A 24,159-nucleotide genomic window follows, 5' to 3' on the forward strand; every position below is an offset into this window, starting at 1 on the left:
TCGGGCAGCGACCGAGGTACCCCGTGGGATGGTGGATGGATGGATGTCCCGTGCCAATGCACAGCACTGGCCATGGTGGTCCCGCGTTACCGAGTCAAGTTCAGCGTTAAGAGTCCCCACGTGCAGTAAGCTGCAGTGCTGTGGTTCACCATGGAAGGAAAAGATTCTGCTGATGCTACTTTTGAAACGGCTCCCTGAATTTGTGTAGTATCCTGTCTGCCACTCGGGTGATTCTGAACAGCTTTGCGAGCTGAAACACTCAGAAAGAAGTGTTAATATTGACAGAAAGCTCTGAGCTTTCGTGGTGCGGTGCGTACAGGACAGCAGCAGTGTTATGTATTTACACTGCTTATGATAAATTACCAGTGTAATATTTTCCTATTCCTGGCAAAACAATGTGAACAAATCTAACATGAAGAGCTCCCAATACAATACAAGTTTTGTCCACGGATTCATAGATACAGCTTTATTTGAACTGCATATTTTATACCCTGGTATAAATGTCAGTAGTTGGACTCCTCCAGAATAAAACCAAGCCAGAGACCAGCTTATTCAAATGTGTGCTTTAAAAACGACAGATAGAACTTTGCAGCTGCCTTTCTGCATGTGTTGTTGCTCTTAAAACCTGCAGTTTTAAGAAGAGCAGTAACTTAAGCCTTGGGCTGCATTTCACATGCATCTGTACTTGAACTACTGTGCAGGGACCGTACAGTCAGCAGATGGACCCAGCCTTTTGACAAAAGGTTTTAGTCAACTTGAGAAAACGTGGAAGTACTTTATGTGAGGTGTTTTGTACCTTTCTGCTTGGTTAATCTAAACAAATATAGCATTTCCACCTTAATCTCTGCCTGCGTGTGGGCAGACTGTCCTGTGCCTCTCTGGAGCTCCAGTGGGAGCACACTTTTGACCTAAACTTCTGCAGATCACAGGGGTTGGATCTGTAACTTCTTTCCATATTTCTTTAGCGGGTGCACCTTGTGGTGAGGGTATGTACTAGAAATCTGCAGCAACATGAAATACATCTCACCACTGCAGAAAACAGCCTTCAGCCAAGCAGCTCACGGAAGAGCTCCATTTACGAAGCCCGGTGATACTTTGCTTAGTGGATTATGCGCAAGCCAGGGCCTTGATAGTCCCAAATGTTATTCCCATGTCTGCTGCTGTCCTGCTGGGATGAGTTTGGGCAAGTCAGTTTGTCATAGTTTCACCACCTGCAAAACAGACACTCATCACTAGCTTCATCTGTAAAATGCTTTAAGGTCTGCTAATGTATACAGGACTATATAACATTCGTTCTTATCCTTGGGGCAAGAAGTGCAGGATAAAAGCTGGGGAATTCAGGCAGCCTCTCTTAACGTGCCTGGGTTCCGGATCCTGCAGCCATTGCTGCAGGCAAGTAGCCTCCATCGCTCTTAATGGGTCTACCTACTTGCTCCGAAAACAAGGTAAACATAATTTATACTTACTCCATGTACTGGAGACTCACTGTGATCGGTTTTAACTCCTTTTGTTTTCTCCACGAGCAGAACAGGCTGCTTCAGTGCTGTTGGTTCGTGAGCAGGAGTCCTGACAGTTTCTTCCGCGCACCAGGTCAAGGCGCTGTCCTTCTCCCCATTCAGTTTTGAGTTTTTTACCTTACCGAATGGGCTAGAGTGGGTTTAATGATGCCCCAGCTTAATGATGGCATACAGCTCCATGGGATAATAGGCTCTGGAAGTTAGTGTTGTAGCTGGGAAATCCAGTACACCTGGGAACTGTGCACTGCTAACTCAAGATGCTGTTTGCGGTAAAAGCACTTTAACACGTTTTGGCTCTGCAGGTTTTTGTCTTGGAGTTCTTAATGTCACTTTATCTGAATACTTATTGGAAATATTTCTTCTTGATGCATTTTCCATAAGCGTTTTGCACTCTTAATGTGGGTTTATTAGGTTTTGCATGAAACTCTCATTATTGCTGTGTTCTCCGTGTTTCATTGACTCAGAGTAAGGGAGAATATTGAAACATGCAGTCTAACGGTGGGGGCAGGAACAGATGACTGTAAGATACAGATGGTGCCATTGCTTCTCCTTCCCAGTTTTCCATTCAGCACCTCTATAAAGGTGCATCACACATCCAACAGTTGTATGTATGTATTTGGCACACAAGGTTTTGCAAGCCCTGGTCATTAAAGCTGGCAAATGCAGGCACGTGCTGAGCCCTGCAGTAAAGGAGGTCCCTTGACATTCCCAGAAACCCAGGCAAATCCCAAGGTGGTGTTCATGTATAACAACTAGTAGAAATCAGAGCCTGCTTTTGTTTAAATATGAGCACAGAGTTTATTATCTCTCCAAGCTGTAATGGTGCAATGTAAATATTTGATTTGTGAGTCTTGTTGGATGTTATATATCAGAGGGGCTGGAAGTAAAATGAATGGAAAGTCATTCATACTGTGGTAGGAATTAACGTGAAATTGTCTTTATATTCTGTTGACTATTGCCTAAAGTTAAATAACAAACAAAAAAGATGCAATATTTAAAATAGGTTTTTTTCCTTCAGCTGGTGCATTTTTTTAAAGATGAGACCTTCTTGGGTTTAAATTGCCTCACTTGGAGCTTCTCGTTCCAGGCGTGTTTCATTATTGATATTTCTTTAAGTACATAATATATATTTGGCTTCTTTAAACACATAATCCAGCAGGACATCTGGTCTATCACGAGGTGTTCTGTTTTTAATGAACCCGGTTTGCTTCCTAATGCAATGTGATGCTGGGAACTTCCATAATTTAAAACTTCTTTCTTTAGATATTATTACAAGAAGACAAAATGCCATTTTAAAGTTACTGCTTAAGTGTCACGTTTTGTTTTGATACATGATTACTGTTAGGAAATTCAACACATCTTTAGTTTGGAGCATTGGAAGGCATTCAGTCTCTTTGAAACAGGGACCTTGTGCCTTTTGGCTTGTTTCGACAGGACGTAGTCAGATAAAGACTTGGACCGAGGAGGGAGGCAGTTGCTATCAAAGAATGGCTCCTTCTCCATTGCTTAGAGAAAATGATGGATGTGAGGAAAAGCACAGTGTCTGTGACCAGTTTATGAACCACAAGTAGTATGGAACAAGTTTTGCAGCTTTAACCTGTGACGGTTATCCTCTACTGTAAATGGTATTGCCTTGATAACGGTACCCTGGAGGAAAGAGCACCCTGGTAATGACTTTGTCTTGCTAAATTTCTGTCCTGTGATCACTTAATCTGTTCTCTTTTTGTAATCATTTGACATCCCTGCATTGGTAAAACTGGAAACAAATGTAAGTCTTGGTTTATTTGGGCAAGAAATCTAATTACTGAACTTGTTCTGTGTTGTAAGGGGTAGACATGAAAGTGTAGAGAGCAAACTTACCAAAACCATACATTCCTTCTAGATCATGGAAGAGTTGATATGTGTTCACAAGCAGTTGCGTTACTAGTGATCCTTTTTTCAAGTCTAGGTAATCTAATTTAATCATGACAAGCCCTCCTGTTCTCAATAGCCAAGAGAAGTACATGCTGCTCTGGAGCAGGACGCTGGGAAGATTTCCCTTCCCAAGCTGGTGCACTGGCCTTCAAATGCCTCTTAGAGCTGATGCTGAAACTTTGAACCTCTGCTGTGAACGCCGGGTGTTTCACCTATTTGTGTGCATGTGAATATGAGTATGGGACAAAACTGACTTGAAACTTCATGTAGTGTTTGTGCTAGATATGAACTGAATTCTTTGTGTCATTGATACGCTGCTTTCTAGTAAATAGCAAAGCTACAACTCCTTCCTGAGCATTAGCCAAAGGGTCCAAATCAGGTGCTCTCTAGTCTGGATTACACCACCGTGAGTCTTTAAACTTCCTGGTGCAGAAACACACAGTAACTCTACTGCTGCCTGAAAAATGGATGCAAATGGTCATTTCAGATGAAGTGGTGGAAGCTCAGGTTCTGACATCCAGTAGTTGCTGGTTCCTGCAGGCATCCAAACAGAGCTGCTGCTACGCTGGCTTCACCAACGGGTCACTGCAGCCAGAGCCAGGAATGAAATCCTGATGCCCTGTGGTCCTGAGCAAGTTCATAAGTAGTTGCTTCCCTCTTTGGTTTCCTCTTGTCAGTTTAAGTTCATGCTTTCCTCCACTAATAAAACATGGCATTTTGCAGTTGTCGTTTGCATTTTGATTAATGCAGAATGTTTATTACAAAGAGGGTGTGACAGGTTGAGGCTGGGTGTAGTTTGGCAGATTTCCTTTATATGGAAACTGGAAGACTCTTATCTGTGCAAACTCCTAGATGTCTGGAGCTTGATTTAGTAAACTAATGTTTCTAGGGAGAAAAAACAGGTCTTTAAAGTTTAACCACTGGACATTGGTGGTGAGATGGTGATGTATGAGACTACTCCAGTTTATCAGGAATTATCCCTCAGATGGAAACAATACTTACCTGGCTCTTAGAGAAGATGAATTTGACAGGCCTCATGTTCACAAGTCATCATATGTTAAGCTTACTGGCAAATTCTGTGGAAAAGCCTATTTCCTGGGTAGGTCATTGTGTATGATTAGTTACCTGCGGAATAGGATCCCTTCCTGGATCACAGTTGAGCCATGCAAGGAACTTGATTTGTTGTTGAGGGCTTCATTTATTACTGCCAATTTTCCCAAGTGCAAAATCCATACCCTTTTTAAACCATACATAAAATAATGTCCCGTGACCTGGCAACTTCCTCTGAGGTCTGAGATTTTAGGATTATAGTAATTTAAGAAAATATCTGCTCAGTGTTCATTAGATAAAAAACCAAATTTCTGCTAGGAAAATAACAACTTTATCCTACTATATAAATACATGGACGGTTGTGTTTGAACACTGTCTTCAATGGCAGTTCCCCTCCATGTTGTAAAATACAGGAGAGTTGAAAGAGGCTTAGGGTGGAGTGACCAGAATGATCAAGTGTCAGAGACAGCTTTTGTACAAGGCATGACTGGGTGGGAGTCCTTGGGCCAGGAGTGGGAAAACTGAGCTGGAGACATGGTGAACATGCATAGAGTTGTGCGCAGCAGAAAAGGGGTGAATGTGAAGTGATAGTCATTCACTGTTCTTGCCATGGTACGAGAATTAGAGTGTTGAAGTAATGGATAGTAGGTGCAGGATACATGAAGGAAGTGGTTCTTCACGGAGTCTGTGGGTGAGCAGCAGGTCCCTTTGTCTAGGGGCTGTCAGTGTTAATTACACATCTGAGAAATAGCTGATTGAATTTATAGAAGAAAACCCTGTTGAGGGCCTCTGATTCAAGAAGTTGGAGTTTGGAGATGGACAATTATCCTAGGAAGAAACATTGTGTCCTTACCATTGCTTAGGGAGATACCTAGTGCTGGTTTCTGGATACAGGCTAGGTGGACGTTTTCCCTGGTATAGTGTGGCTTATTTTAAGCTTTTATGGTGAATTTGTAGCTAAGTTACCTCTGGCTCTGTAAATGAAATAATTTGCTAAATTTCATCAGCCCTGTTTGTGAATCTGTGCAAAAACTTTGCCCAGAAGGAAGAAGAGGGCTGATGTTACTGCTCCTCTAGTGTTGTGCTCTTAAGATAAGGCAGAAACTGGAGAGGCTGTGATGGTTTGAAACGCCTGGGAAGGGCAAGATAGATGTTTGTTTCTTGCCTTTGCTTCTCTAAATATTCAGCTTAGCCCTGGATGTTGCATTCAAGTTAATACAGTGCAAAAGAGAATTGGCACAACAAGCTGAAGAAAAGCCACAGCTATGTCTCAGGTTGTGTTTTATGTGGCTTAAAGGACTTGGAAGGAATGTAAGTTGAGTGCCATCTTACTGTGCTGAAGGTCTTTGCTTGGCTGCTTCTAGAAGTTTTAAGGGGAATCACATGTCAGAGTTTTAGTGTAAATCCAAGTTAAATAAACCTTAGAACAAGTCACCATAAAGAAAATAAAAGTTGACCTGAAGCAAAATGCATATCCCACAAAAAGTAAGAAATACTGGATATTTGGATGAGGGTTTTGTTAGCAGTGTAGTGTCAAGGAATTCAGATGCTAAAACCTGTCACTGGATAAATTCTCCAAGCTTCATCTTTTTATGTCTTACCATATTGTGAAGGTACACTGAAGAATTGACATAGAGGGGAAATTTATTGAGTAACCTTGGTATGTGGGTATTAGTTCTTTTGGCTCTTTGATAAACTGCCTTATTTCATACTGGCACGTGTGTGATCTTGCTTGCAGAAGCATTCCAGTTTGAAAGGGTTGGGACTGCTGCCAAAAATTATTTGAATGTGGAAATCATGTGTGTTCCTTCAAGTAATCCTTAGTGGTAGCTCTTTGAGCATCACTGAAAGGGCAATAAGCTTACTTTCTCCCCTCTTCCTTCTCATCCTGCAAAGGTTAAAAGAACCCTGAACGCATAGGAGAGGGTATGTGATCCAGTGGTGGGAGCAGAATAGGCTGAGAGTGAGGGTTGCCTGGTTTCCAGAGCTGATCCCTGGCTGTATTACTTACTTGCTATAGAGTTTACGTTTTTGTAAGATTACTAGTTTTCTTCTCACAGACATAGCATATAGAGAACTGAAGAATTTAAGAGTTAGTATTAGAGTTTGTTAGTTTTCTTCTTTCTATATGGAAGCTATTAAAAAAAAAAAAAATATTTGGGTCAAAGAGTTTCGTAACAGAATCCGAGACAGGTAATTGTGTGACCAAGAGATTCAGTCTGAGATTGGGGAGGATTTGAAAAACAAAACCAGAAGCCAAAACAAAACTTGCTTCAGGTCATCAGCTCATGAACTGTAGAAACCTGGAAGGAATTCCTTACTCAAATCAGTTTTGCCTAGTTGGCATTCGCTTTGTGGTATTACTTTGCTTTGACGCATTTGGCATATCCTGCTGGATTAAGTGTCCTTGGTTATCACTGGTTTGTTATGGCTTGATAACTTCCGTATATACTTTTAATGTGCTGTCATTTCTGTAATTACACTGCTTTCAACTCATGTAGTCAGCTGTAATTCTTAACAACTATAGTTTTTAGGAAAAGGAAGTTATTGGTCTTCCAGAAGAGTTGTGGTTCTTTTGGCGTTACTGCATTCTCTTGGCTGTAAAACAATTCACTGTGTTGCTGCTTGTTCTCTAATTCCAGGAAAGCCAATATTTTCAGTGGACATTCACCCAGATGGGACCAAGTTTGCAACAGGAGGACAAGGTGTGTTTGCATACTGATGAAAGTTAGAATTTTGGGTTATAATAATAATCTTGCCTTCACAACACTTGAATCTGTTTGACCCTTTTAAAAACACATCACTTATCTCTGAGAAACAGATCGTTATGTAAGTCATTAAGATGTACTGGCAAGTGCTGCTGTTACTGCGGAAGACAGGGTTACATTTTCTGATGTACTCATCCTCATGGACATCACTGAGCTAGATAGAAGCTGCAGTAATTGAGTTGCGGCCATACTGGCCAAATTTATTCTTTGAAGAGGAACTGAATGTGAAGTTGGGCTTTTTGACCTGCTAAACACTAGAGCTATTGGGACAAAAAAGTCCAATTATATAAATGGTATAGCTGAAGAAATAGATGCAAAAATATTATGTGGATCACAATAGAGAATAATTTTATGTTGGCTACAATAATTGCAATGTCGGATTTGAATCTATCTTTTCTCTTTTAAAATGCAATCTTACTATAAGTAGTTCATCTCTACAGTTGCCATCAGTTGTACACAGTATGATTTTTGAACAAGGCTGTATAACTTTTATTTTTAAGAGCTTCAAGAAAAATAAACCGCTTCTGACTTGGTGTAATTATATCAGAAAGGCATCTGTATTCAGATGCTTCCAGTAATGCCTCAATTTTATCTCAGTTCCAGAACAGATGTTTAAGTTGAGAATCCTTTTTGCATGTATTTAAAAAGTGGGGGATGCTTTTTGTTCTATTACAGGTCAGGATTCTGGGAAAGTTGTGATCTGGAATATGGCTCCTGTCCTGAAAGAGGAAGATGAAAAGAATGAAAATATTCCCAAGATGCTTTGTCAGATGGACAATCACTTAGGTAACAAAGATTATTCTTTTTTTTTTTTTAACCTTTTTTAAGGATTTCATGTTTGTAATGACAAAAATCGTGCTCTGTTCAGTGGTGAAGAATCAATACAATACCGCAGAGTGGTCTCATACTTTGCTTGTTTACTTTTTTAGATATTTAGCAAAAAATATTGGGAAAATGTGGGAAACTGTACAGAGAAATACAGATACCCTTGGAAATCTCCCTGTGAGCTTTTTCCAGCTGTGGCCACAAAGTAATTGATAATGCACATTCTGAGAAACTGGAGAGCTCTGAAGGAAAGGGCAAGAGAAGAAATAAGTAAAAAGGAAATATCATATGAAGCATATTGTTGTAGTTCTAAATTATTCTGGATTTATTGCACATTACATCTGAAAGAAGTATGGTTACCTGAAAAGATGTCTCCCTTCTTCAAGATGCGTCTTCTTCAAGATACGTCTTTCCTTCTTTGCCCTCTTAATCCTACCTCATTTACCACAAGCAGTTTTCTTCATTAGATGAATATTAATCTTTCTTCTTTTGAGCTACTTATGGTGAAGCTTTTTTAAATAAGGAGTAGGCTTTTAAAATAAGAAGTTCCTCAACTGCTGCTGAAAGATAAGTACCAATTCATTTATCTAAAGCAGGCAGAGTAACTGCTACAAGTGGCAAAAGCACACTTAAATCCTAAACGTTTCCTGTCAAGTTTTGGTTATTACAAACTCTGCCCCAGTCCTGAACCACTTATTCTCATATTTCATCTTACAAACTTTTTTTTCTACATTTCAGCATGTGTGAACTGTGTGCGGTGGTCAAACAATGGAGTTTACTTGGCTTCAGGGGGAGATGACAAGTTGATTATGGTGTGGAAGCGAGCTGCGTAAGCTTATTCTTCCTTCTTGGTTTTATATTATAAGTAGGTTACTCTGTCACATCTCTTAATGTTTCTTCCCTATGCTGGTCTTTTGTAAGCTCACTGCTTCTCCTGGTGCATAAGGAGCTGAAACCTGGTATGGCAGATTAGATGTCCTGTCTCTTGGGCTGGAGTGTGTCTGCTGGGCAGTCTCTCTCCTATCAAGGAGCTGAGGCATTTTCTTCTCTACTTGAAGGAAGCTTCCTGATGAGATTTGAAGAGTCATCTTAAATGTTATTTTTTTTTTTACTATCTGTATAAATTGTACATTTTATTGAAGCTAATTTTTCAATAACTGGAGTTCTTTTCTTAAAAACAAACAAAAAAAAAGGTGTTTTTTCCCTTCAGTTTTCACTGCAGGAATAATTTACTATAAGAAAGAAGTGTACGTGCATCTGATTTTCTTTAGAAAGTTTGAAGAAGTTAAGGTTGTTCTGTTGATAACTGTTTCTATTTTAATTAGGTACATTGGACCTAGCACTGTGTTTGGTTCTAGTAGCAAACTTACTAATGTTGAGCAGTGGAGATGTGTATCAATTCTAAGAAGCCATTCAGGGGGTAAGTTGAAGGGTGTTGAATGAACATAATTTGCATGTATTTGGGGAAAAAAACCCAGCCTTTTCAGTGTCACATTTTCTTGCTCAAAAGCACATATTTGGTAGCAAGTCAGTAATTACTTTTAAGAGCATAAATGAAAATCTAAAAGAAAACGTGGCTTTTAATCAAATGCTGATTTTCATACAAGTCACTTCAGGCAAAGTAGTAGAAAACTTCCAGCTACTACTGTAGTAGAAAAATTAGTAACTAAGGAACTTGTATTTTGCTATTTGCTAGCTTAAAAATGAATCTGAATAACAGAAGCTAAACTGTATTTTAATTTAAATAAATGTTCACACTTGCAGTGAATAATCTCCTGGTTAGCAAAATACAAGGTTTTGTAAACCAAAGAATATTAATATTTATTTAAGAAAAAGTAAAACTAAAGAGCACTGCAAAAGATGAATAAACCAGATAATTTCAAATATGTTTTGCACCTGCTGATGTGAGATATGATTAAAATGAAGATTAAAATCACTTTGATCACTCCACGTGTGTTGGAATAAAGTCAGTGCATTGCAAGAGCTGCTCTTGCTTTTTCATTCAAAACAAGACGAAGTACTTTGTGCAGGCATTACTACTTCCTGTCATCACTGAACATTGCATTCTCTGCCCTGGATTTTGTTGTTCCCCGTTGAACGCTGTAAGTTGGAGAGCTCACTCCCAGCGAGTGCTGCTGTGTTCTTTCTTGCCTTCCACTCTATGTGAGATGATAGTAATTTCTCAGTGATCAAAAAATATTGCCACACCAGTTCTTTTTGAAAAGATTTTGGGATTCTCTGGTTACTGTTAATGTCTTAAATGGAAACAACTTCTTTTTTTAAACAGATGTCATGGATGTAGCGTGGTCTCCGCATGATGCCTGGCTGGCATCCTGTAGTGTTGATAACACTGTTGTCATCTGGAATGCTGTCAAATTCCCAGGTGAGAAATTTTACATTTCAAAAGTAAAGCTTTGTGACAAACTCTTTGCCCCATGGGTGTTTTTCACTGACTGTGAAAATCTGTAGGTGGGAACAGGTCATCTGTCTTTTGAGATGTCGTGTTTGCAATCTGGTGACCCAGTCCTTCTTCCAAGTTTGGATGGCAGTGAGCAGTGGATGCCACTCTGCTGTAGACAGCAGCTACATTCAGGTTGCTAATTTTACATGAAGGTCATTACATGTATTTTCTGTTTTACCTTCTCTGCAAAATCCTAAATAAACAGAACTTGAGCTTGATAATCCACCTATGTATGCATATTTTTTTTTTCCCTGTTGCCTTTGTGCTTACATTAATTCACCCTTGGGGTGGCATTGTTTTATTTCCCCCATTTAAATGCTGCTGCTTAATAAGCAGTGGGACTTTACGGGATGAAGGGGAGGAAGGAAGGACTAGGGGAGCCTCACAGTAGCCGTTTGATGGCCATTTTCCTTCTTCCATTGCTGCAGTGCTGGCAGGTCACAAAGTCCTGACTTCTCTGTTTCTCAGCGACAAGCAGCCAGCACACTGGACGGCTTTAGCTGACCTGTGAGGGTCTGTGGCAGTTAGGGAGCATGTGCTTTTATTTGGCTGCTTCTCACCACGTAACTTGATGCAGGCTAAAACTCCCATTCTGTGGTGCCTAGTCACTGTGTTATATTTTAGGGTTGCTTCCAATCCAGATACCAGAGTTTTTAGACTTTCAAGTTAGCTGTGTAGCCTGTGCAGTACTCTCAGCCTCTTCTCTCGTAGTCTGATAAGGAAGAGGTTGACTGAAAGTAGGTTACCAGGTCTGCCAGGCTTGTGTGTCTCTTCAGCTACAACTTTGGCTTAGTTCACGTTTGCTGCACAGAGCTGAATTTGTTGTGATAATCTTTGGGTGCGGGGGAAAGGATGAATGTTTAACTGAAGTTCCAGATAAACTGCTGCCTTCCATGGCTTGCAAGTGCTGTTCTGAACACCCAGGGTTCTGCTGGTGTTTCTGTTCTGATCTTTTTCTTATAAAGAATTTTGCACTCCTTATTCGGGCCAGAGTTCTCTTTACCACTTTTTATTTCATTCTTAGCTTAAGTACGTGTTCCAGTTCGGTTGTTTGTACGTTAAAGGAAGTTATATTTAATAATGCTATTTCCAAAAGATCTTGTAAATCTCTTCAACAGTCTGTCGTAAAGGAGATATCAGTAACTATTCCCTGTTCTCAATGTTTGTGTGCACAGAAATTCTTGCCACTTTAAAGGGACATTCTGGCTTGGTGAAAGGGCTGACCTGGGATCCTGTTGGAAAATATATTGCCTCTCAGGCTGATGATCGAAGTTTGAAGGTGTGGCGGACCATGGACTGGCAGTTAGAAACCAGCATCACAAAACCCTTTGATGAGGTACTTTCAGAATGTGTGACTATTCAAAGTGAATTCCTACAGAATGAACAAAAATAAGAATATCTCTGATTCTGCACAAATATTAATTGATTTAATAGTGCTGAATTGAATGAAACTATCAGATGACAGGTTCTAAAGGGGAGAAAAAGAGCTGCCTTCTCACACAGTGTGGTTAAAGTGAGACTTTCATTGCCATTGGATGTTGTGGATGTCAAAGGTTTATTTGGGTTGTGTAAACAATTAAGTCAATTCCCGGAAATTGAAAGGTTATTCCAAGGAAATATTGGCACACTAATTACACTGTTATTACCTTCTTTCTTATGCATCTTGGCCGCTATCAGAAACAAGATAAGAATTTAGGAGGGATCTTTGGTTTGGCATCATAGGGCTGTTATGTGATGACTTTGATCAAGAGATCAGATTTCTGGGGACAGAAGTTGGCGCTTAGTGAGTGGGGTGTTTTGCAGTGATCTTATGGTGTTGTGATTAGTGCAGTTACTCTTTTTATAGACTGTAAATGCCTAAATTTGTGTGTGAGCTGGTGTTGCAAGCTGAAGTTTCACTATCAACAGTCGGTATGCTGCAGCCCTGGCACTAATTAGGACTCTGTGTGTACAGTGTCCAAAAAGACTTGTTTTGTTTCCTTTAGAAAAGTTCTCTGGGTTCCTTTTTCCTCCTTCTGGTAGAGCTTTATAAGTCACACTAGATCAGCTGTATAAAATACGGCCGAAGTACTGAAAATGGTTTGTAATGACATGCTTTTATACTCACAAAAGACTGACTTTGTGATCGTATTCCCTAAGCCTAAAACTTAGATAGCTTGTATTAAAAATCCTTTGTTTGCCAAACACTCCTAAAGCTCTAATTGTTGTTTGTTTTGGGTTTTTTTTGTCAGTGTGGAGGGACAACTCATGTGTTGCGTCTTAGCTGGTCACCTGATGGTCACTATCTTGTTTCTGCTCATGCTATGAATAATTCTGGACCTACTGCTCAGATCATTGAGAGAGATGGATGGAAAACCAACATGGATTTTGTAGGGCATCGGAAGGCAGTTACAGTAGTGGTGAGTGAGTGGTAGTAGTTTATCTCTGAAGTAAAATTTCTGATAATTTTGTGCATGAATGGGACCAGAGGTGAAGATAGGTGTCAAGATTAGTGAAGCAGAGCACGGTGGTGATGAAAAAATGTCAACTTTGCCTCTTGGAAGCAATCAGCCTGCTCTTGTGATAAGAGAACTGGACGTAGATGAACAAGATAAGGGGGTGAGGGTACAGGAACATGTTAGGAATGCCAGACACTAGCTTGGTTAGCTGTTCAGTGACTTGATTAAAGTGACTTAGGTTTCTAGTGGCTTCCTATTGCTAGTAAAATTAATATTACTTGCAATTCCCATCAAGGCATTCAGAAAGCCTCTTCAGAAAGCAGATGTGGCTTTTGTCAGTGCTCTCATAGTCTGGTTAAGGACTTTGCTTCCATGAAAAGTTTGGGGGTTTGGGGTTTTTTTTTTTCATTTTTAAGTGGGAAACTTGCTTTTAAAGCAGATGTACTAAAATGTAATTACTGTGATAATATTTGGGGCATCTCATTTTTGTAGAAATTCAATCCAAAAATCTTCAAGAAGAAACAAAAGAATGGGAGCTCCACCAAGTCAAGTTGTCCCTACTGCTGTTGTGCTGTTGGTAGTAAGGATCGATCTCTTTCTGTCTGGGTAAGCGGGGTTTTTGCCACCTTTGAACTAATGTGGTTATTTGGGTGACTTGGGGGTTTAGCACAAAGGTCACGTGTACAGCATTAGGCCTTGCATTTAGATCAGTTTTCTTCTCTGTTGTTACAGGATTAGCTGGAGGGGAGGAAGTGGATTGGTGTTAGTTCGTTTCTCTAAAGCCAAGAGCAGCGGCGGAGTAGGTTGCCCTTGTTAAGGGGCAGGGGGAACTGTTAAGAGAAATCATGTGTTACCTTAGTTAACAAATATAATTCAACCTTTTTTTCTTCCTGTGTTTTTTACTCATTCTCCATATGAGTCTTTTAAGACTACTGTTTCTCCATGTTTAGCCCACCTATTCATTAATCACTCTTAGAGTCTAGCTGTGTTAGGTTTGCTTTTATGGGTACGAAGAAAATATAGCAAGCACAGGATAGCTGCTTCTGAGCAGCTCATCTTTCTGCTTTGTTCTGGCTTCATTTCCTGGCTTCTGTCTTTGCTGTTGATAGGAATGTGAAAGTGAATGAGCTTTTTAAGTATATTTTCAAGTTCTCAATATCTAATTTTGGTTTTACTGTACAATCTACACTAAAATTCTTTTACTGGCTAAGAGAAGAGTAGTTATTCCAACGCTAAGAAATGCAAGATTTCTGGGAAAAGGGAAGGAATAAAAGGAAAGGACAAGGAAATAAATTTAACTGATTTGTAAAGCTTTATGGTGAGAATGTGTGCCAGAACACACCAATTGCTAACTGCAGTCTACTATTTATAGATTCCAGTGTGATATTTATCCATTAATCGCTAAATGCATAAGACTAAATCTGTTTCTGGCAATGCTACCAGTGCATACCCATATCAAAGTATCACTCTCAGTATATTTTACTTTCTATTTATACTATGATTTCATTTAGGGTGGCTGTTGAGGTTATACTGGGTATTATAGAGACGCAAAGTTGCAAGCAGTCTTTGCCCTGAAGACCTTGATAGTTACACGTATAACACAGACCTATGGAAACATAAAAGAAGTAACTACTGAAGAGGACTGCTACACTACATCTCTGAACCTTTGAGCACGAAACATCCTATACAACATTGTCTTCTGCTTCATTTCAGTTGTACTACATACTACAGATATCAAGACCTTTGGTTTAACGTGAAAGAGCTTAGAATGATTGATTTAGAACAGGTTACTGGGGATTTTCATATTCAGTTCTTTTTAAGCTGATTTATAAGTGTAGAGGAATCCTCTTTAAGAATAATGGTGAGTCAAATTCCCTTTGCTCTTGATAGGCTTCACTTACTTAGACAAGTGTGTCTGAGTGAGGACGTGAAAACCTAATCTGTTTTCTGTCTTCCTCTTGTGCTGGCATTTTACAACATTATCTCAGTAAAGCTTAGAATAGAAGCTGTCTTTAGCATCTGTGAAATTACTTTTTAAGTGGTAGAGAGTGTTCTATGACTGCGGATATGGTTAAGAAATTCAGTCTGTGTTTCAGAAAGGAGGTGAGGGTTGAATGTCAGCTGCTATTCTCCAAAGCTTTTCTGTGCCAGTAGTGGAATGGGTAACTAGGTCCTTCAGATACACCACAAACCATACAGCTGTCTCCTGGCCAGGTCTTGTTTGAATATTGCTGGACTCTGAGAGAGTGTTCATGTGGTAATATCTGTAGCATAGAACTTAAATTTCTGAGTGTTGTTTTTTATGTTTTAAGCTCACGTGTCTGAAACGCCCTTTAGTTGTCATACATGAGCTGTTTGACAAGTCTATCATGGACATCTCCTGGTAAGTTGATTTCTGCTGTTTGTAACAGAAGCCAGTGTGTTGCTGTCATCTTTAGATATATATGTATTAACTGGAAATTCCTTAAAACAGTACAGACTGTAGCTGTAGCAAGTGATTTGGGTTGGGTTGGACAGCCCACTTTCCCAGCAGTCTGCTGTCACGTATCGTTTTCCTCTTTCTGCTGTTAATGGTACTCTGTCCTGCTTTCTTCCTAAGGCCTGGTCATAGGAGGCAGAAGTCTATAGTTCTTTATTCATTGCAAGTGAATAATAAGGGAGAAGTAACCATGAGACCACTCAGTAAGTGGTACTAAAAAAATACCCTGTACCTGTACGTCAGGTGACTTACACAGTCAAGGATTCTGTACAAGAGAAGACTTGTATTTTTTTCATGATAGACATGCAGCTGATGAGATGGGTTGTCTTAATAGCTATAACAGTTTTGGTGGGTTTATGCTGTGAATGTTAAAGCTTACAATTGTGTGACAACTTGTTTTCTGTGTGCGCTGTGGAGTTTGCCATGAAGCTCAGTGAAGCATGATGATAAATTTTCAAAACCGAAACATTTTTCTTTCATTAATAGATTAAGGCTAGAAAGCCAGTAAACGGAATATTTCACGAGAACTGCTGCTATTGTTGTCGTACAATAGCTTTGAATAGCTTTGTTTTTCTGTAATGTGTTTTGTTTTATTTCTCCATCTGCAGTTTGCACATTTTTCATGGTATAAAGCCATTGGGAGTAATAGCTGGTTAACATTTAGCAGTTTCTGAGGAAATGGTTTTGTGGGATATTTGAGAGACAAAGGATCATCAGGAAACTTATTATTTTATATCCTGTTTACAAATTGAAATAGATGGCTAAAATGTCAGCAATATGGAATGTTCCCAGAAATATGCTCCATTCTGAAAATTCAGAGAAATCTGATACTATTGTTATAGCTGTCTCATTTCTATTTTAGAGTTTCAGACTTGGATGCATCATCATAATATCTGAACATGATTATGTTTTCATGGAACAATTGCTTGGAGCCAGAGGTCAATAGGAGCTCAGCAATTTTGTCTGCTAAGCAAGCAGAAAACTCTTACCAAGATTTTACCATTTTCTAACTTGGACTAGTACTGGTTAACCTGTCACACGGTGCTGAGGCCAACTTCTCTGGATGGGATGCCATCACCAGCACAAAAAAAGAAAGATGTTTTCAAACACCTGTAGCCATGATGCATGTAATATATTTTTAAGCCTTGCTGGACTAATTTGTATAGGACTTAAGAGTTCTGCCTGCTTCACTTCCTCTTCTATTCTGTTTCATGAGTCATCTGTAAGCCACTGTGTTGCCATCTCTATGAGGTCTGTAATTGGAAGTTACTGGGTTAGTGGTCAAAATTCAACAAGTATTGGTTGGTTTTTTTTTTTTCAAATGTGCAATGATAGGTTTTAACAGAAGGTTGTCAGTCCAGTAAGATTAGAATGTGTAGTTTCTCCTCACTCTTTTCTATCAAGAAAACATTTGAGACCTCCAGAAGAGAGTTATAATATATCTCCACATACAAGAAGAACATGTGTAGTTTGCTTAAAAGTGCAAATAATGAACAATAACAAAATCAAATATATGTTCTTGCCTAATAGAGTTTTTTGGACTGCTCAGATGCACAGCTTGCTTTTTCTTGCTGTCACTTCAGATAATGATGATAGAGAAGAGGCATTCACCCAACTTGTAGAGCTGCTGCTTCTTTAGTCTCATCTCTTCTTCCTATCTTGTTTATTTGGTCTGTAAGTTCTTTATAATGGACTTGTTGCCCATGTGATGAAGCTTCATCTTCATGGGCCCCAAACATCAGTTTATAGGGCCTTAGAAGAAGTATATTGATTACTTATCTGCTGAAGGCCCCTTTTCTTCGCCCAGTTCCATTAGCACGAAGATTTTGTACATCTTTTGAAGCAAATACATTTATAGTTTTCTCTCATTGTTCCTTGTGAACACCGTTCTGTTTAACCCCTACAGACAGGTTTTCATGGTGCTAGTCATGCCATGGATAGGTGTATGGTTCTAGTTCCACCTTCTTGTGCGTGGCCTCCGAAAGAATATCGGCACATGGAATCCTGCTGTCCATCACTCTGTCTTTTTACTGCCCCACTTCTTTGATTTCATTAGTAGCTGCTGTGATAATAAATCTTATACTAGGAATTTTGTTGAGCAATTTATTGTATTGCCCCTTTGCATCAATGAAAGAGATTGAAAACAAAAATATACCTATATTTTCTTCAGGACCCTTAATGGACTTGGTATCCTGGTATGTTCCATGGATGGATCAGTGGCATTTTTGGACTTTTCCCAGGATGAACTTGGAGATCCACTCAGTGAGGAGGAAAAGGTACAGTAAGCACTCAGAGATTCTGTGATCATATTTAAGGGATGTATTGATGCAATTAAAATACTGAACTATTTATGGGAGTATGTAGTGACTGATTTCCATAGGACAGAAAAATGTGTTCTTGTCTACTTTACAATCATTAATAAAGAGTAGTCAAGAAATGAATTTGTGGTATTAGTTTCTATTCTGGAAATAAATCTATTTGGAAAACATCACCTGCTTACACATCATTATACAGTTGAAGCAATTATTTGGCCAAGGAAATAAGGAGTGGGTGCTTCAAAACACTTTAAAATTACTCTTTGACTTGCATATATTCAAGTCTTTTTAAACTGATTGCTGTTGGCTGTTCTTTCCTCTCATTGCTATTAGCAACTAAAGCTTTGAATTCCAATTATTTTGTGTATTGATTTAGTGTTAGCTGAAAATATAAAGTAGTGTTTAAAATATAAATGTATCAGTGATAAAGAGGGCATTTGCATTTTATGGGTTCCATTAGATGTGTACGATTCTATTGCATCATCGTCAGTGATGTCATGGTAACTCTCTGTTGTGGTTTAAGCGCTGAACCTAGGACAGCGCTGTAGTCACTCATTTTGTGTGATACATTTAATGCCAACAGAGCAACATTCATCAGTCCACCTATGGCAAAAGCCTAGCTATAATGACTGAAGCTCAGCTGTCTACCACTATTATTGAGAATCCAGAGATGCTCAAGTACCAACAGAGACAGCAACAGCAGCAGGTGGAGCAGAAGAACTCATCAATTAGGGAAGCATCTGGGACTGCGACAGCGGCTCCCAAAGTGGCAAGCATGGTTAATGGGGAGAGTTTAGAGGACATTAGGAAGGTAAGTGTTCTTGGGTAGTTACTTTGTAGTGTAAAGTACTAAGCAGTTTGATTTTTATTACAATAAAACTGCTTAGGATAAAACCAGCTTCTGCTTCCTTGTATGTGTTGGATGGCAGCTTTCAGCCCATGAATGGTCCAGTTGACATTACTGGGACTTGTTGAAAAGTTAAAATGCTTTTAAGCAGAAGTAACATTATGTGGAAAAAGGCTTGTGGATACTTCTGTCACGGGTGCTAAAAATGGGTGTGCAGAAAGGAAACCAAAGGTAGCTAATAACAGTCAAACTGTAGAACTGTGCTTCAGTTTCTCAATGAAGGAGGTTGAAAGCATTATTTAATTCTCTCCTAAACATACAACACAACTTCTAATGAAGGATTCAGTGCATACAGATGAGAATGTTTTGAACTTGACTCTAATGTGGAGAGCAGATTACATTCTCCACAAATGCAGATGGATAGATCCAGGATTGGAAATGTGTGTGTTTAAATTAAAAACAATGTATATTATGTTACAGTCTGAGAGCAGTAATCAGAATTCTGTTGTACTTTGTACTCTATGAACTTCTTAAAAAACACCTACTACTGGTCAAAAAAAAGTTGTGGTATTAAAATACATTAATAAAAATGCAGATTGATTCTATTTATGCAGTAATAGTATGGTTCAAAGACAATATGGAAAATAATCTCTGTTAATATACGCTTAGTTGAGGAACATCTTTCATCCTAATACACCAGTTCTTGTCAGTTGGAAAAAACTAGAAGAAAAAAGCATTTCCTATTTATCAGAAATGACAATGAAATATATTTCCCAACAGAATCTTTTAAAAAAACAAGTTGAAACACGGACAGCAGATGGTCGGAGAAGGATCACACCTCTCTGCATAGCTCAGCTGGACACTGGGTATGTTTAGAAGTCATCTTTTAAATCCTTCTTCACCTTTTTATCTTTGTTCTCTTTATTCTGATGCAAACTCACAATTCTGACTTACTTGGATCATACTGCGTCTTGAAGCACTTGCTGGAAATACCTTGTGGATATTTACAGAATATAGTTTTGACCTGTGTTCTCTTAGTTATAAGATCTCAATTCTAATAGATAACGCTAGTTCTCCTTATCTACCCTTATAGGTGAGTGAACATAACTCTAATGTATTGCAGGCTCCTATCTTCATTAATAGTGGCTTTAGTGTCCTTTGTATGTGAGAAAGAACTCTGGAAAGATAAGTGTTGGTGGTTTATTTAGGTTGTATATGAGTATCCACATGTGGAAGACAGAAGAATGGAATAAATCAGTAAAACTATTATTTTTCAATTATTTTAAGTGTTTTCTATAAATACATTTGTTGTTTGGTTTTTTGCTTAGGGATTTTTCTACGGCGTTTTTCAATAGTATCCCAATATCTGGTTCTCTGTGTGGCTCGATGATGTCTTCTCAAAGTAACCAGCAGCTCATGTCATTAGATTCTAATGCAGCAAATTCCCTTAATACTTCAAAGCCTTCTGTAGAGCCAACAGCAGCCAGTATAAAACCAACAGATGATGCAGCCAATAAGGATGGGTCAGTATTTTGTAGTTTTGTTTTTCACTTACATGACTCTGTTCAGTTTAATTCTTGTTTACAGCTCTGTAATCAAGCAATGATTAAAGGGGTTTCCTTACTGTAAAACTTCAAGAATCTGACATTCCTGAAAACATCCAGGTATTATTAGTATTTGGTTACTTTAATAGTGATAAATCAGTAATGAATACATCGGTGGAAATGAACTTCAGTGCAACGAGGTATGCTGTCGATTGCTAATGCTCTAACAAATTGACTTGCTTATAGATTACTGGGTTCCTATTAGTAAACACTAGAAGGTTTTCCAGCAGTGGAAGTAAGGAAGCTTGTCTTCTGTCAAATTCTGGCTTGTAGATCTCCTCTTTTCAAACATGGTAGTGCTTCTTTCCTTGTAACAACCCCATCAGAGCACAGTGACATTGACTTGTCAGTGCACATATGCTGATTGGCCGGTGTGCCTGTCTGACTAATTAATTTTACTGGCTTTTCCCTTAGTGGTGACACTGACTTGGTCTCTCCTCCGCAGTGTATTTTTATAGCATTTCAAAGAGCACAATGTCGTTGGAACCTCTACCACTCCATCACATTTAGTTGAAATTGGCCACAGATTAAAAAACGAGTGGGTAGACTGTGAGAAATGATTGACAGATTAAACTATTAAGTCTCCTTTTCTTTGGAAATTGAAATTCTATCAGCTTTTTAGTACAACCATCAGTTATCTTAGAGACATTCTCTCTCGCACTTCATTCTCTGAGTGAATTGAAAAATCTCTAAGTAAACAGCTATTCAAATAACAGATCCCTGGAATGCTTTGGTGTGGGGAAAATGCATTCCTTTGCCTTAGAGTTATGCTTGGAAATGCCTAATAATTATTTTGGATTCTTCATTAACAAAATCAAAACCTGGCATGAATTGTTCCAGCCCAAACTGTTTGACTGATAAACAGTGGAATATAGTCTTATGATGGAAAGTATTTGGTAACCTGAACAAAGGGTAAGACTGGAAACCCCAGACATCAAGTAAAATAGTGATCCTTTCCCTTTGGGTATATACGTACCAGCTGAAAGTGTAATTTCATTCCTGAATTAAAAATACATAATGAATGAATTAGGGTCTTTTAATGTAGATACATCTATGCGGCCACATGAAGCTCTTAGCTCTGAGACATACATAAACAGCTTTTGAGAGCAGACAAAGCTTGTGAGATACTGATGCATGAAAGAGGAAAAAGCACATAATAATTCATGTGTGTACTTGAATGAAAGATTTTCAATATGGTTTCTAGCCAGCGTAATGAATGCTAGCTAGTTACGAGCAGTGCAGATTACCAGTACTAGATTTCTTACAGTCCTTGTTTTCCTGTCACTTTTATTGACAGTGTAAATGCTACCTCTGCCTCAACTGCTCCTGCATCATCTTCCTCTGTCTTGACAACTCCATCCAAGATTGAACCTATGAAAGCATTTGATTCTAGATTTACAGAACGATCCAAAGCCACCTCAGGGACTGCTGTTGTAACAAATACAAATCAGACTGTTGTGGACAGGTAAGACTTAGCTGAGGGGCCTGGTGGGGGGTAGTAATGTAGAGAGTTAAAATGCTGATTCTCTGTGGTGTAGATTTCGTGGTACTGGCACGCCAGAAATTGTCTTGGGTCTCTTCCACAATTGGAATTCCACAGCTGCAAATAGGTAAATTCTTTGTTGGCATTATCCCTGTGTACGTTTGTCTCTGACATTTGGGATCAAGCAGACTTTTCAAATATTCTGAGTTAAAATGCTTGTTACAAGAGGCTGTGTGTGTGTGTGTGTGCCTCTGTGTGGCTGCATGTATCTGTGCTCTTTAGAAGACAAAAATAGCCAGCTTGCATCTCTGTACAAGAGTGAGATTTACTTCAAGGTAAATTACCATATATGTCTGCAGACAGCTTAGAATCATCATAGCTGCAGTTGTATTTCAGTTTTCTGCCCTGAAGGCATGCAGAGAAGACACTGATTTTAAGGGATTTGGCTCTGGATCCACATGATTTAAAAAAAAAAGGCAACCTTTGTTTTGTGACACAGTGTGTTATGGCATAAGTATTCCTGCTTCACCAGGACAAACGATAATAACAGTAGTAGCCTTGAGAAAGTAGTATGTGATTCCCCAACTTGTTATCAATAAAAGGTGTTTTTACTAAACACCTCAATATTTTTATGCCAAAGGGTTTAACCATATGATGCAGAAGAAATGCTGTGTTAAATTACTCTCATAATTGCTTCTAATGTGTCAGTAAAGTGTGGATAGAAGTGTATTGTTTGGCATAATTCAGATGCCAAAGAAAAAAGGTTTGGATTATGCAAGATATTTCTAGGAAGCTGAGTGTTTATGGAATAAATGTGGAAAAATATTGTAGTGAGTTAATAACCAGTTATTGGAGAGAATGGGAAAAGCATGATGTATTTTAGGGTGTAATGGTTAACAAAAGATTTCACAGGGATTTGTACTTTGCCTTCTTTAGTTATATTGCATTCCTGAAATGGAAAATGGAGCAGTGAGGTCATTTATGTGGTTTACAGAGATGATCTTACAGTAGTCAGAACTGAATAGGACAACTGATCTTAAGGTCCTTTCCAACCCTAACCATTTTATGATTCTAAGTTTTGGAGACAGACATCAGAATGACAAATGAAATTCTGCATGAGTAATCAGAAAAGTGTAATGTCCATTGGAGAGAAAAAGACAAACTATTCTTGCATCTTACAGAGAGCTGAATTATTTGTATCAACTGAGGGGAAGAGATCTGATTGTAATTGGAACTGAATGCTAAAATAAAGATTATCCAGTAGCTAACTGCTAGTTTGATTATTTTTTTTTGAAGGAGAGAATATGCTTAATCAGCTTACATATATATTGCACATTGTGCTTTCGCAGAGGATTTGCCAAGTCTTTGGCTTCCTCCTCTTGCCTTTGTGCATTTTGAAGTACACTCAGAGCGAGCTAAGAATTTATCTGCTTGTCTGCAAGAATGCAGTACACAGGGTATGTGTCAGCTTTTAGAATAGGTCATATAAAACATGAAATATATTTTATTTTTACTTGCTCAGACTGAAGGATCAGAATTTAATTAAAGACAATAAGCCCAAGGATATTCTGGAGAGCAGCAGTGACAGCGAAGAGAAGATTCCAGCTGCTAAACCACTCAGTGCACCCAAACGGAAACTGGAACTTGAGGGAGAAACAGTAGAAAAGAAGAAAAAAGGAAGGCCTCGAAAAGACTCTAGACTTGTACCAGTAACTTTAACTGTTCAGGTGAAATAAATAAGATTAATAGTGGCTTTCAATGTTCATTTGATAAAGTCAGTACCATGTTGACTTGTTCCATCAAGTCAGGGAGACACAAGTTGTATCAATCCCTCAGAACTTTTAGCCATTCCTCTTCCTTGCCTTTAAACTTAACTATTATTAAAATTTAGGATTTAAAAAAGCAGATGCACATGTTGTGGCAAATGTGTCTCTCCTTTGTATAAATATGAACGACTTAGGAAGTGGTACCAGCATGCTAAGTAGTGATAGCCTGCCAAATGACTGTATAGAATGAAATAGAATGCCATCAGGTTTTGTTGTTATTTGATGGAGAGTGGCCCAAGCACAAGAGTGTGGCTTGGATATGATGACATAAATAGTTATGCATTTCCTTAGAACTGTGAAGTAGTAAGTTGTATTAGAGTTTCCATCATTTTAGGGCATATAGATCCCTCTGTTTTCAGTATTTGGAGCTTAGCTTTTCCATGCAATATAGCAGAATTCTTATTAATTAGTTGCAGCTGAAAAGGGGCTGTGGGATGTAAAAAACCTGACCACATCTAGTCTTGTTTTGGTTTTTTTAATTCTTAGAAGCTATATTAAAAAACTTCTATTTATACAAATAATTGCAAAAAGATTAATATTTGCAATTGGCATTATTTGAATTAAAAATAAAATCTCTTTCAAATCAATCTGTAATATAGAATATCTTTGGTTTAACCTTTTTTAATGGAAAA

The 24,159-nt window shown here is 38.7% G+C and overlaps 1 protein-coding gene across 1 annotated transcript in view; it reads left to right on the forward strand.

Annotated features, from left to right (window-relative positions):
* The first annotated feature begins 28 nt into the window (after window positions 1–28).
* The window catches only part of LOC104405696 (protein HIRA), a 36,993-nt gene continuing 12,862 nt past the window's right edge, over window positions 29–24,159 (forward strand). The window contains exons 1-16 of the mRNA XM_010014473.1: window positions 29–125; window positions 7,124–7,186; window positions 7,925–8,035; window positions 8,813–8,903; window positions 9,400–9,494; window positions 10,362–10,457; window positions 11,711–11,871; window positions 12,767–12,934; window positions 13,466–13,579; window positions 15,286–15,356; window positions 17,623–17,728; window positions 18,351–18,578; window positions 19,395–19,480; window positions 19,943–20,137; window positions 21,516–21,683; window positions 23,224–23,428. Coding sequence (XP_010012775.1) covers window positions 29–125; window positions 7,124–7,186; window positions 7,925–8,035; window positions 8,813–8,903; window positions 9,400–9,494; window positions 10,362–10,457; window positions 11,711–11,871; window positions 12,767–12,934; window positions 13,466–13,579; window positions 15,286–15,356; window positions 17,623–17,728; window positions 18,351–18,578; window positions 19,395–19,480; window positions 19,943–20,137; window positions 21,516–21,683; window positions 23,224–23,428 — 2,055 coding nt within the window. The remainder of the gene's footprint in view (window positions 126–7,123; window positions 7,187–7,924; window positions 8,036–8,812; window positions 8,904–9,399; window positions 9,495–10,361; window positions 10,458–11,710; window positions 11,872–12,766; window positions 12,935–13,465; window positions 13,580–15,285; window positions 15,357–17,622; window positions 17,729–18,350; window positions 18,579–19,394; window positions 19,481–19,942; window positions 20,138–21,515; window positions 21,684–23,223; window positions 23,429–24,159) is intronic.

Source organism: Nestor notabilis, unplaced genomic scaffold (assembly GCF_000696875.1).
Source record: "Nestor notabilis isolate BGI_N333 unplaced genomic scaffold, ASM69687v1 scaffold3000, whole genome shotgun sequence".
Classification (NCBI taxonomy): Eukaryota; Metazoa; Chordata; class Aves; order Psittaciformes; family Psittacidae; genus Nestor; species Nestor notabilis.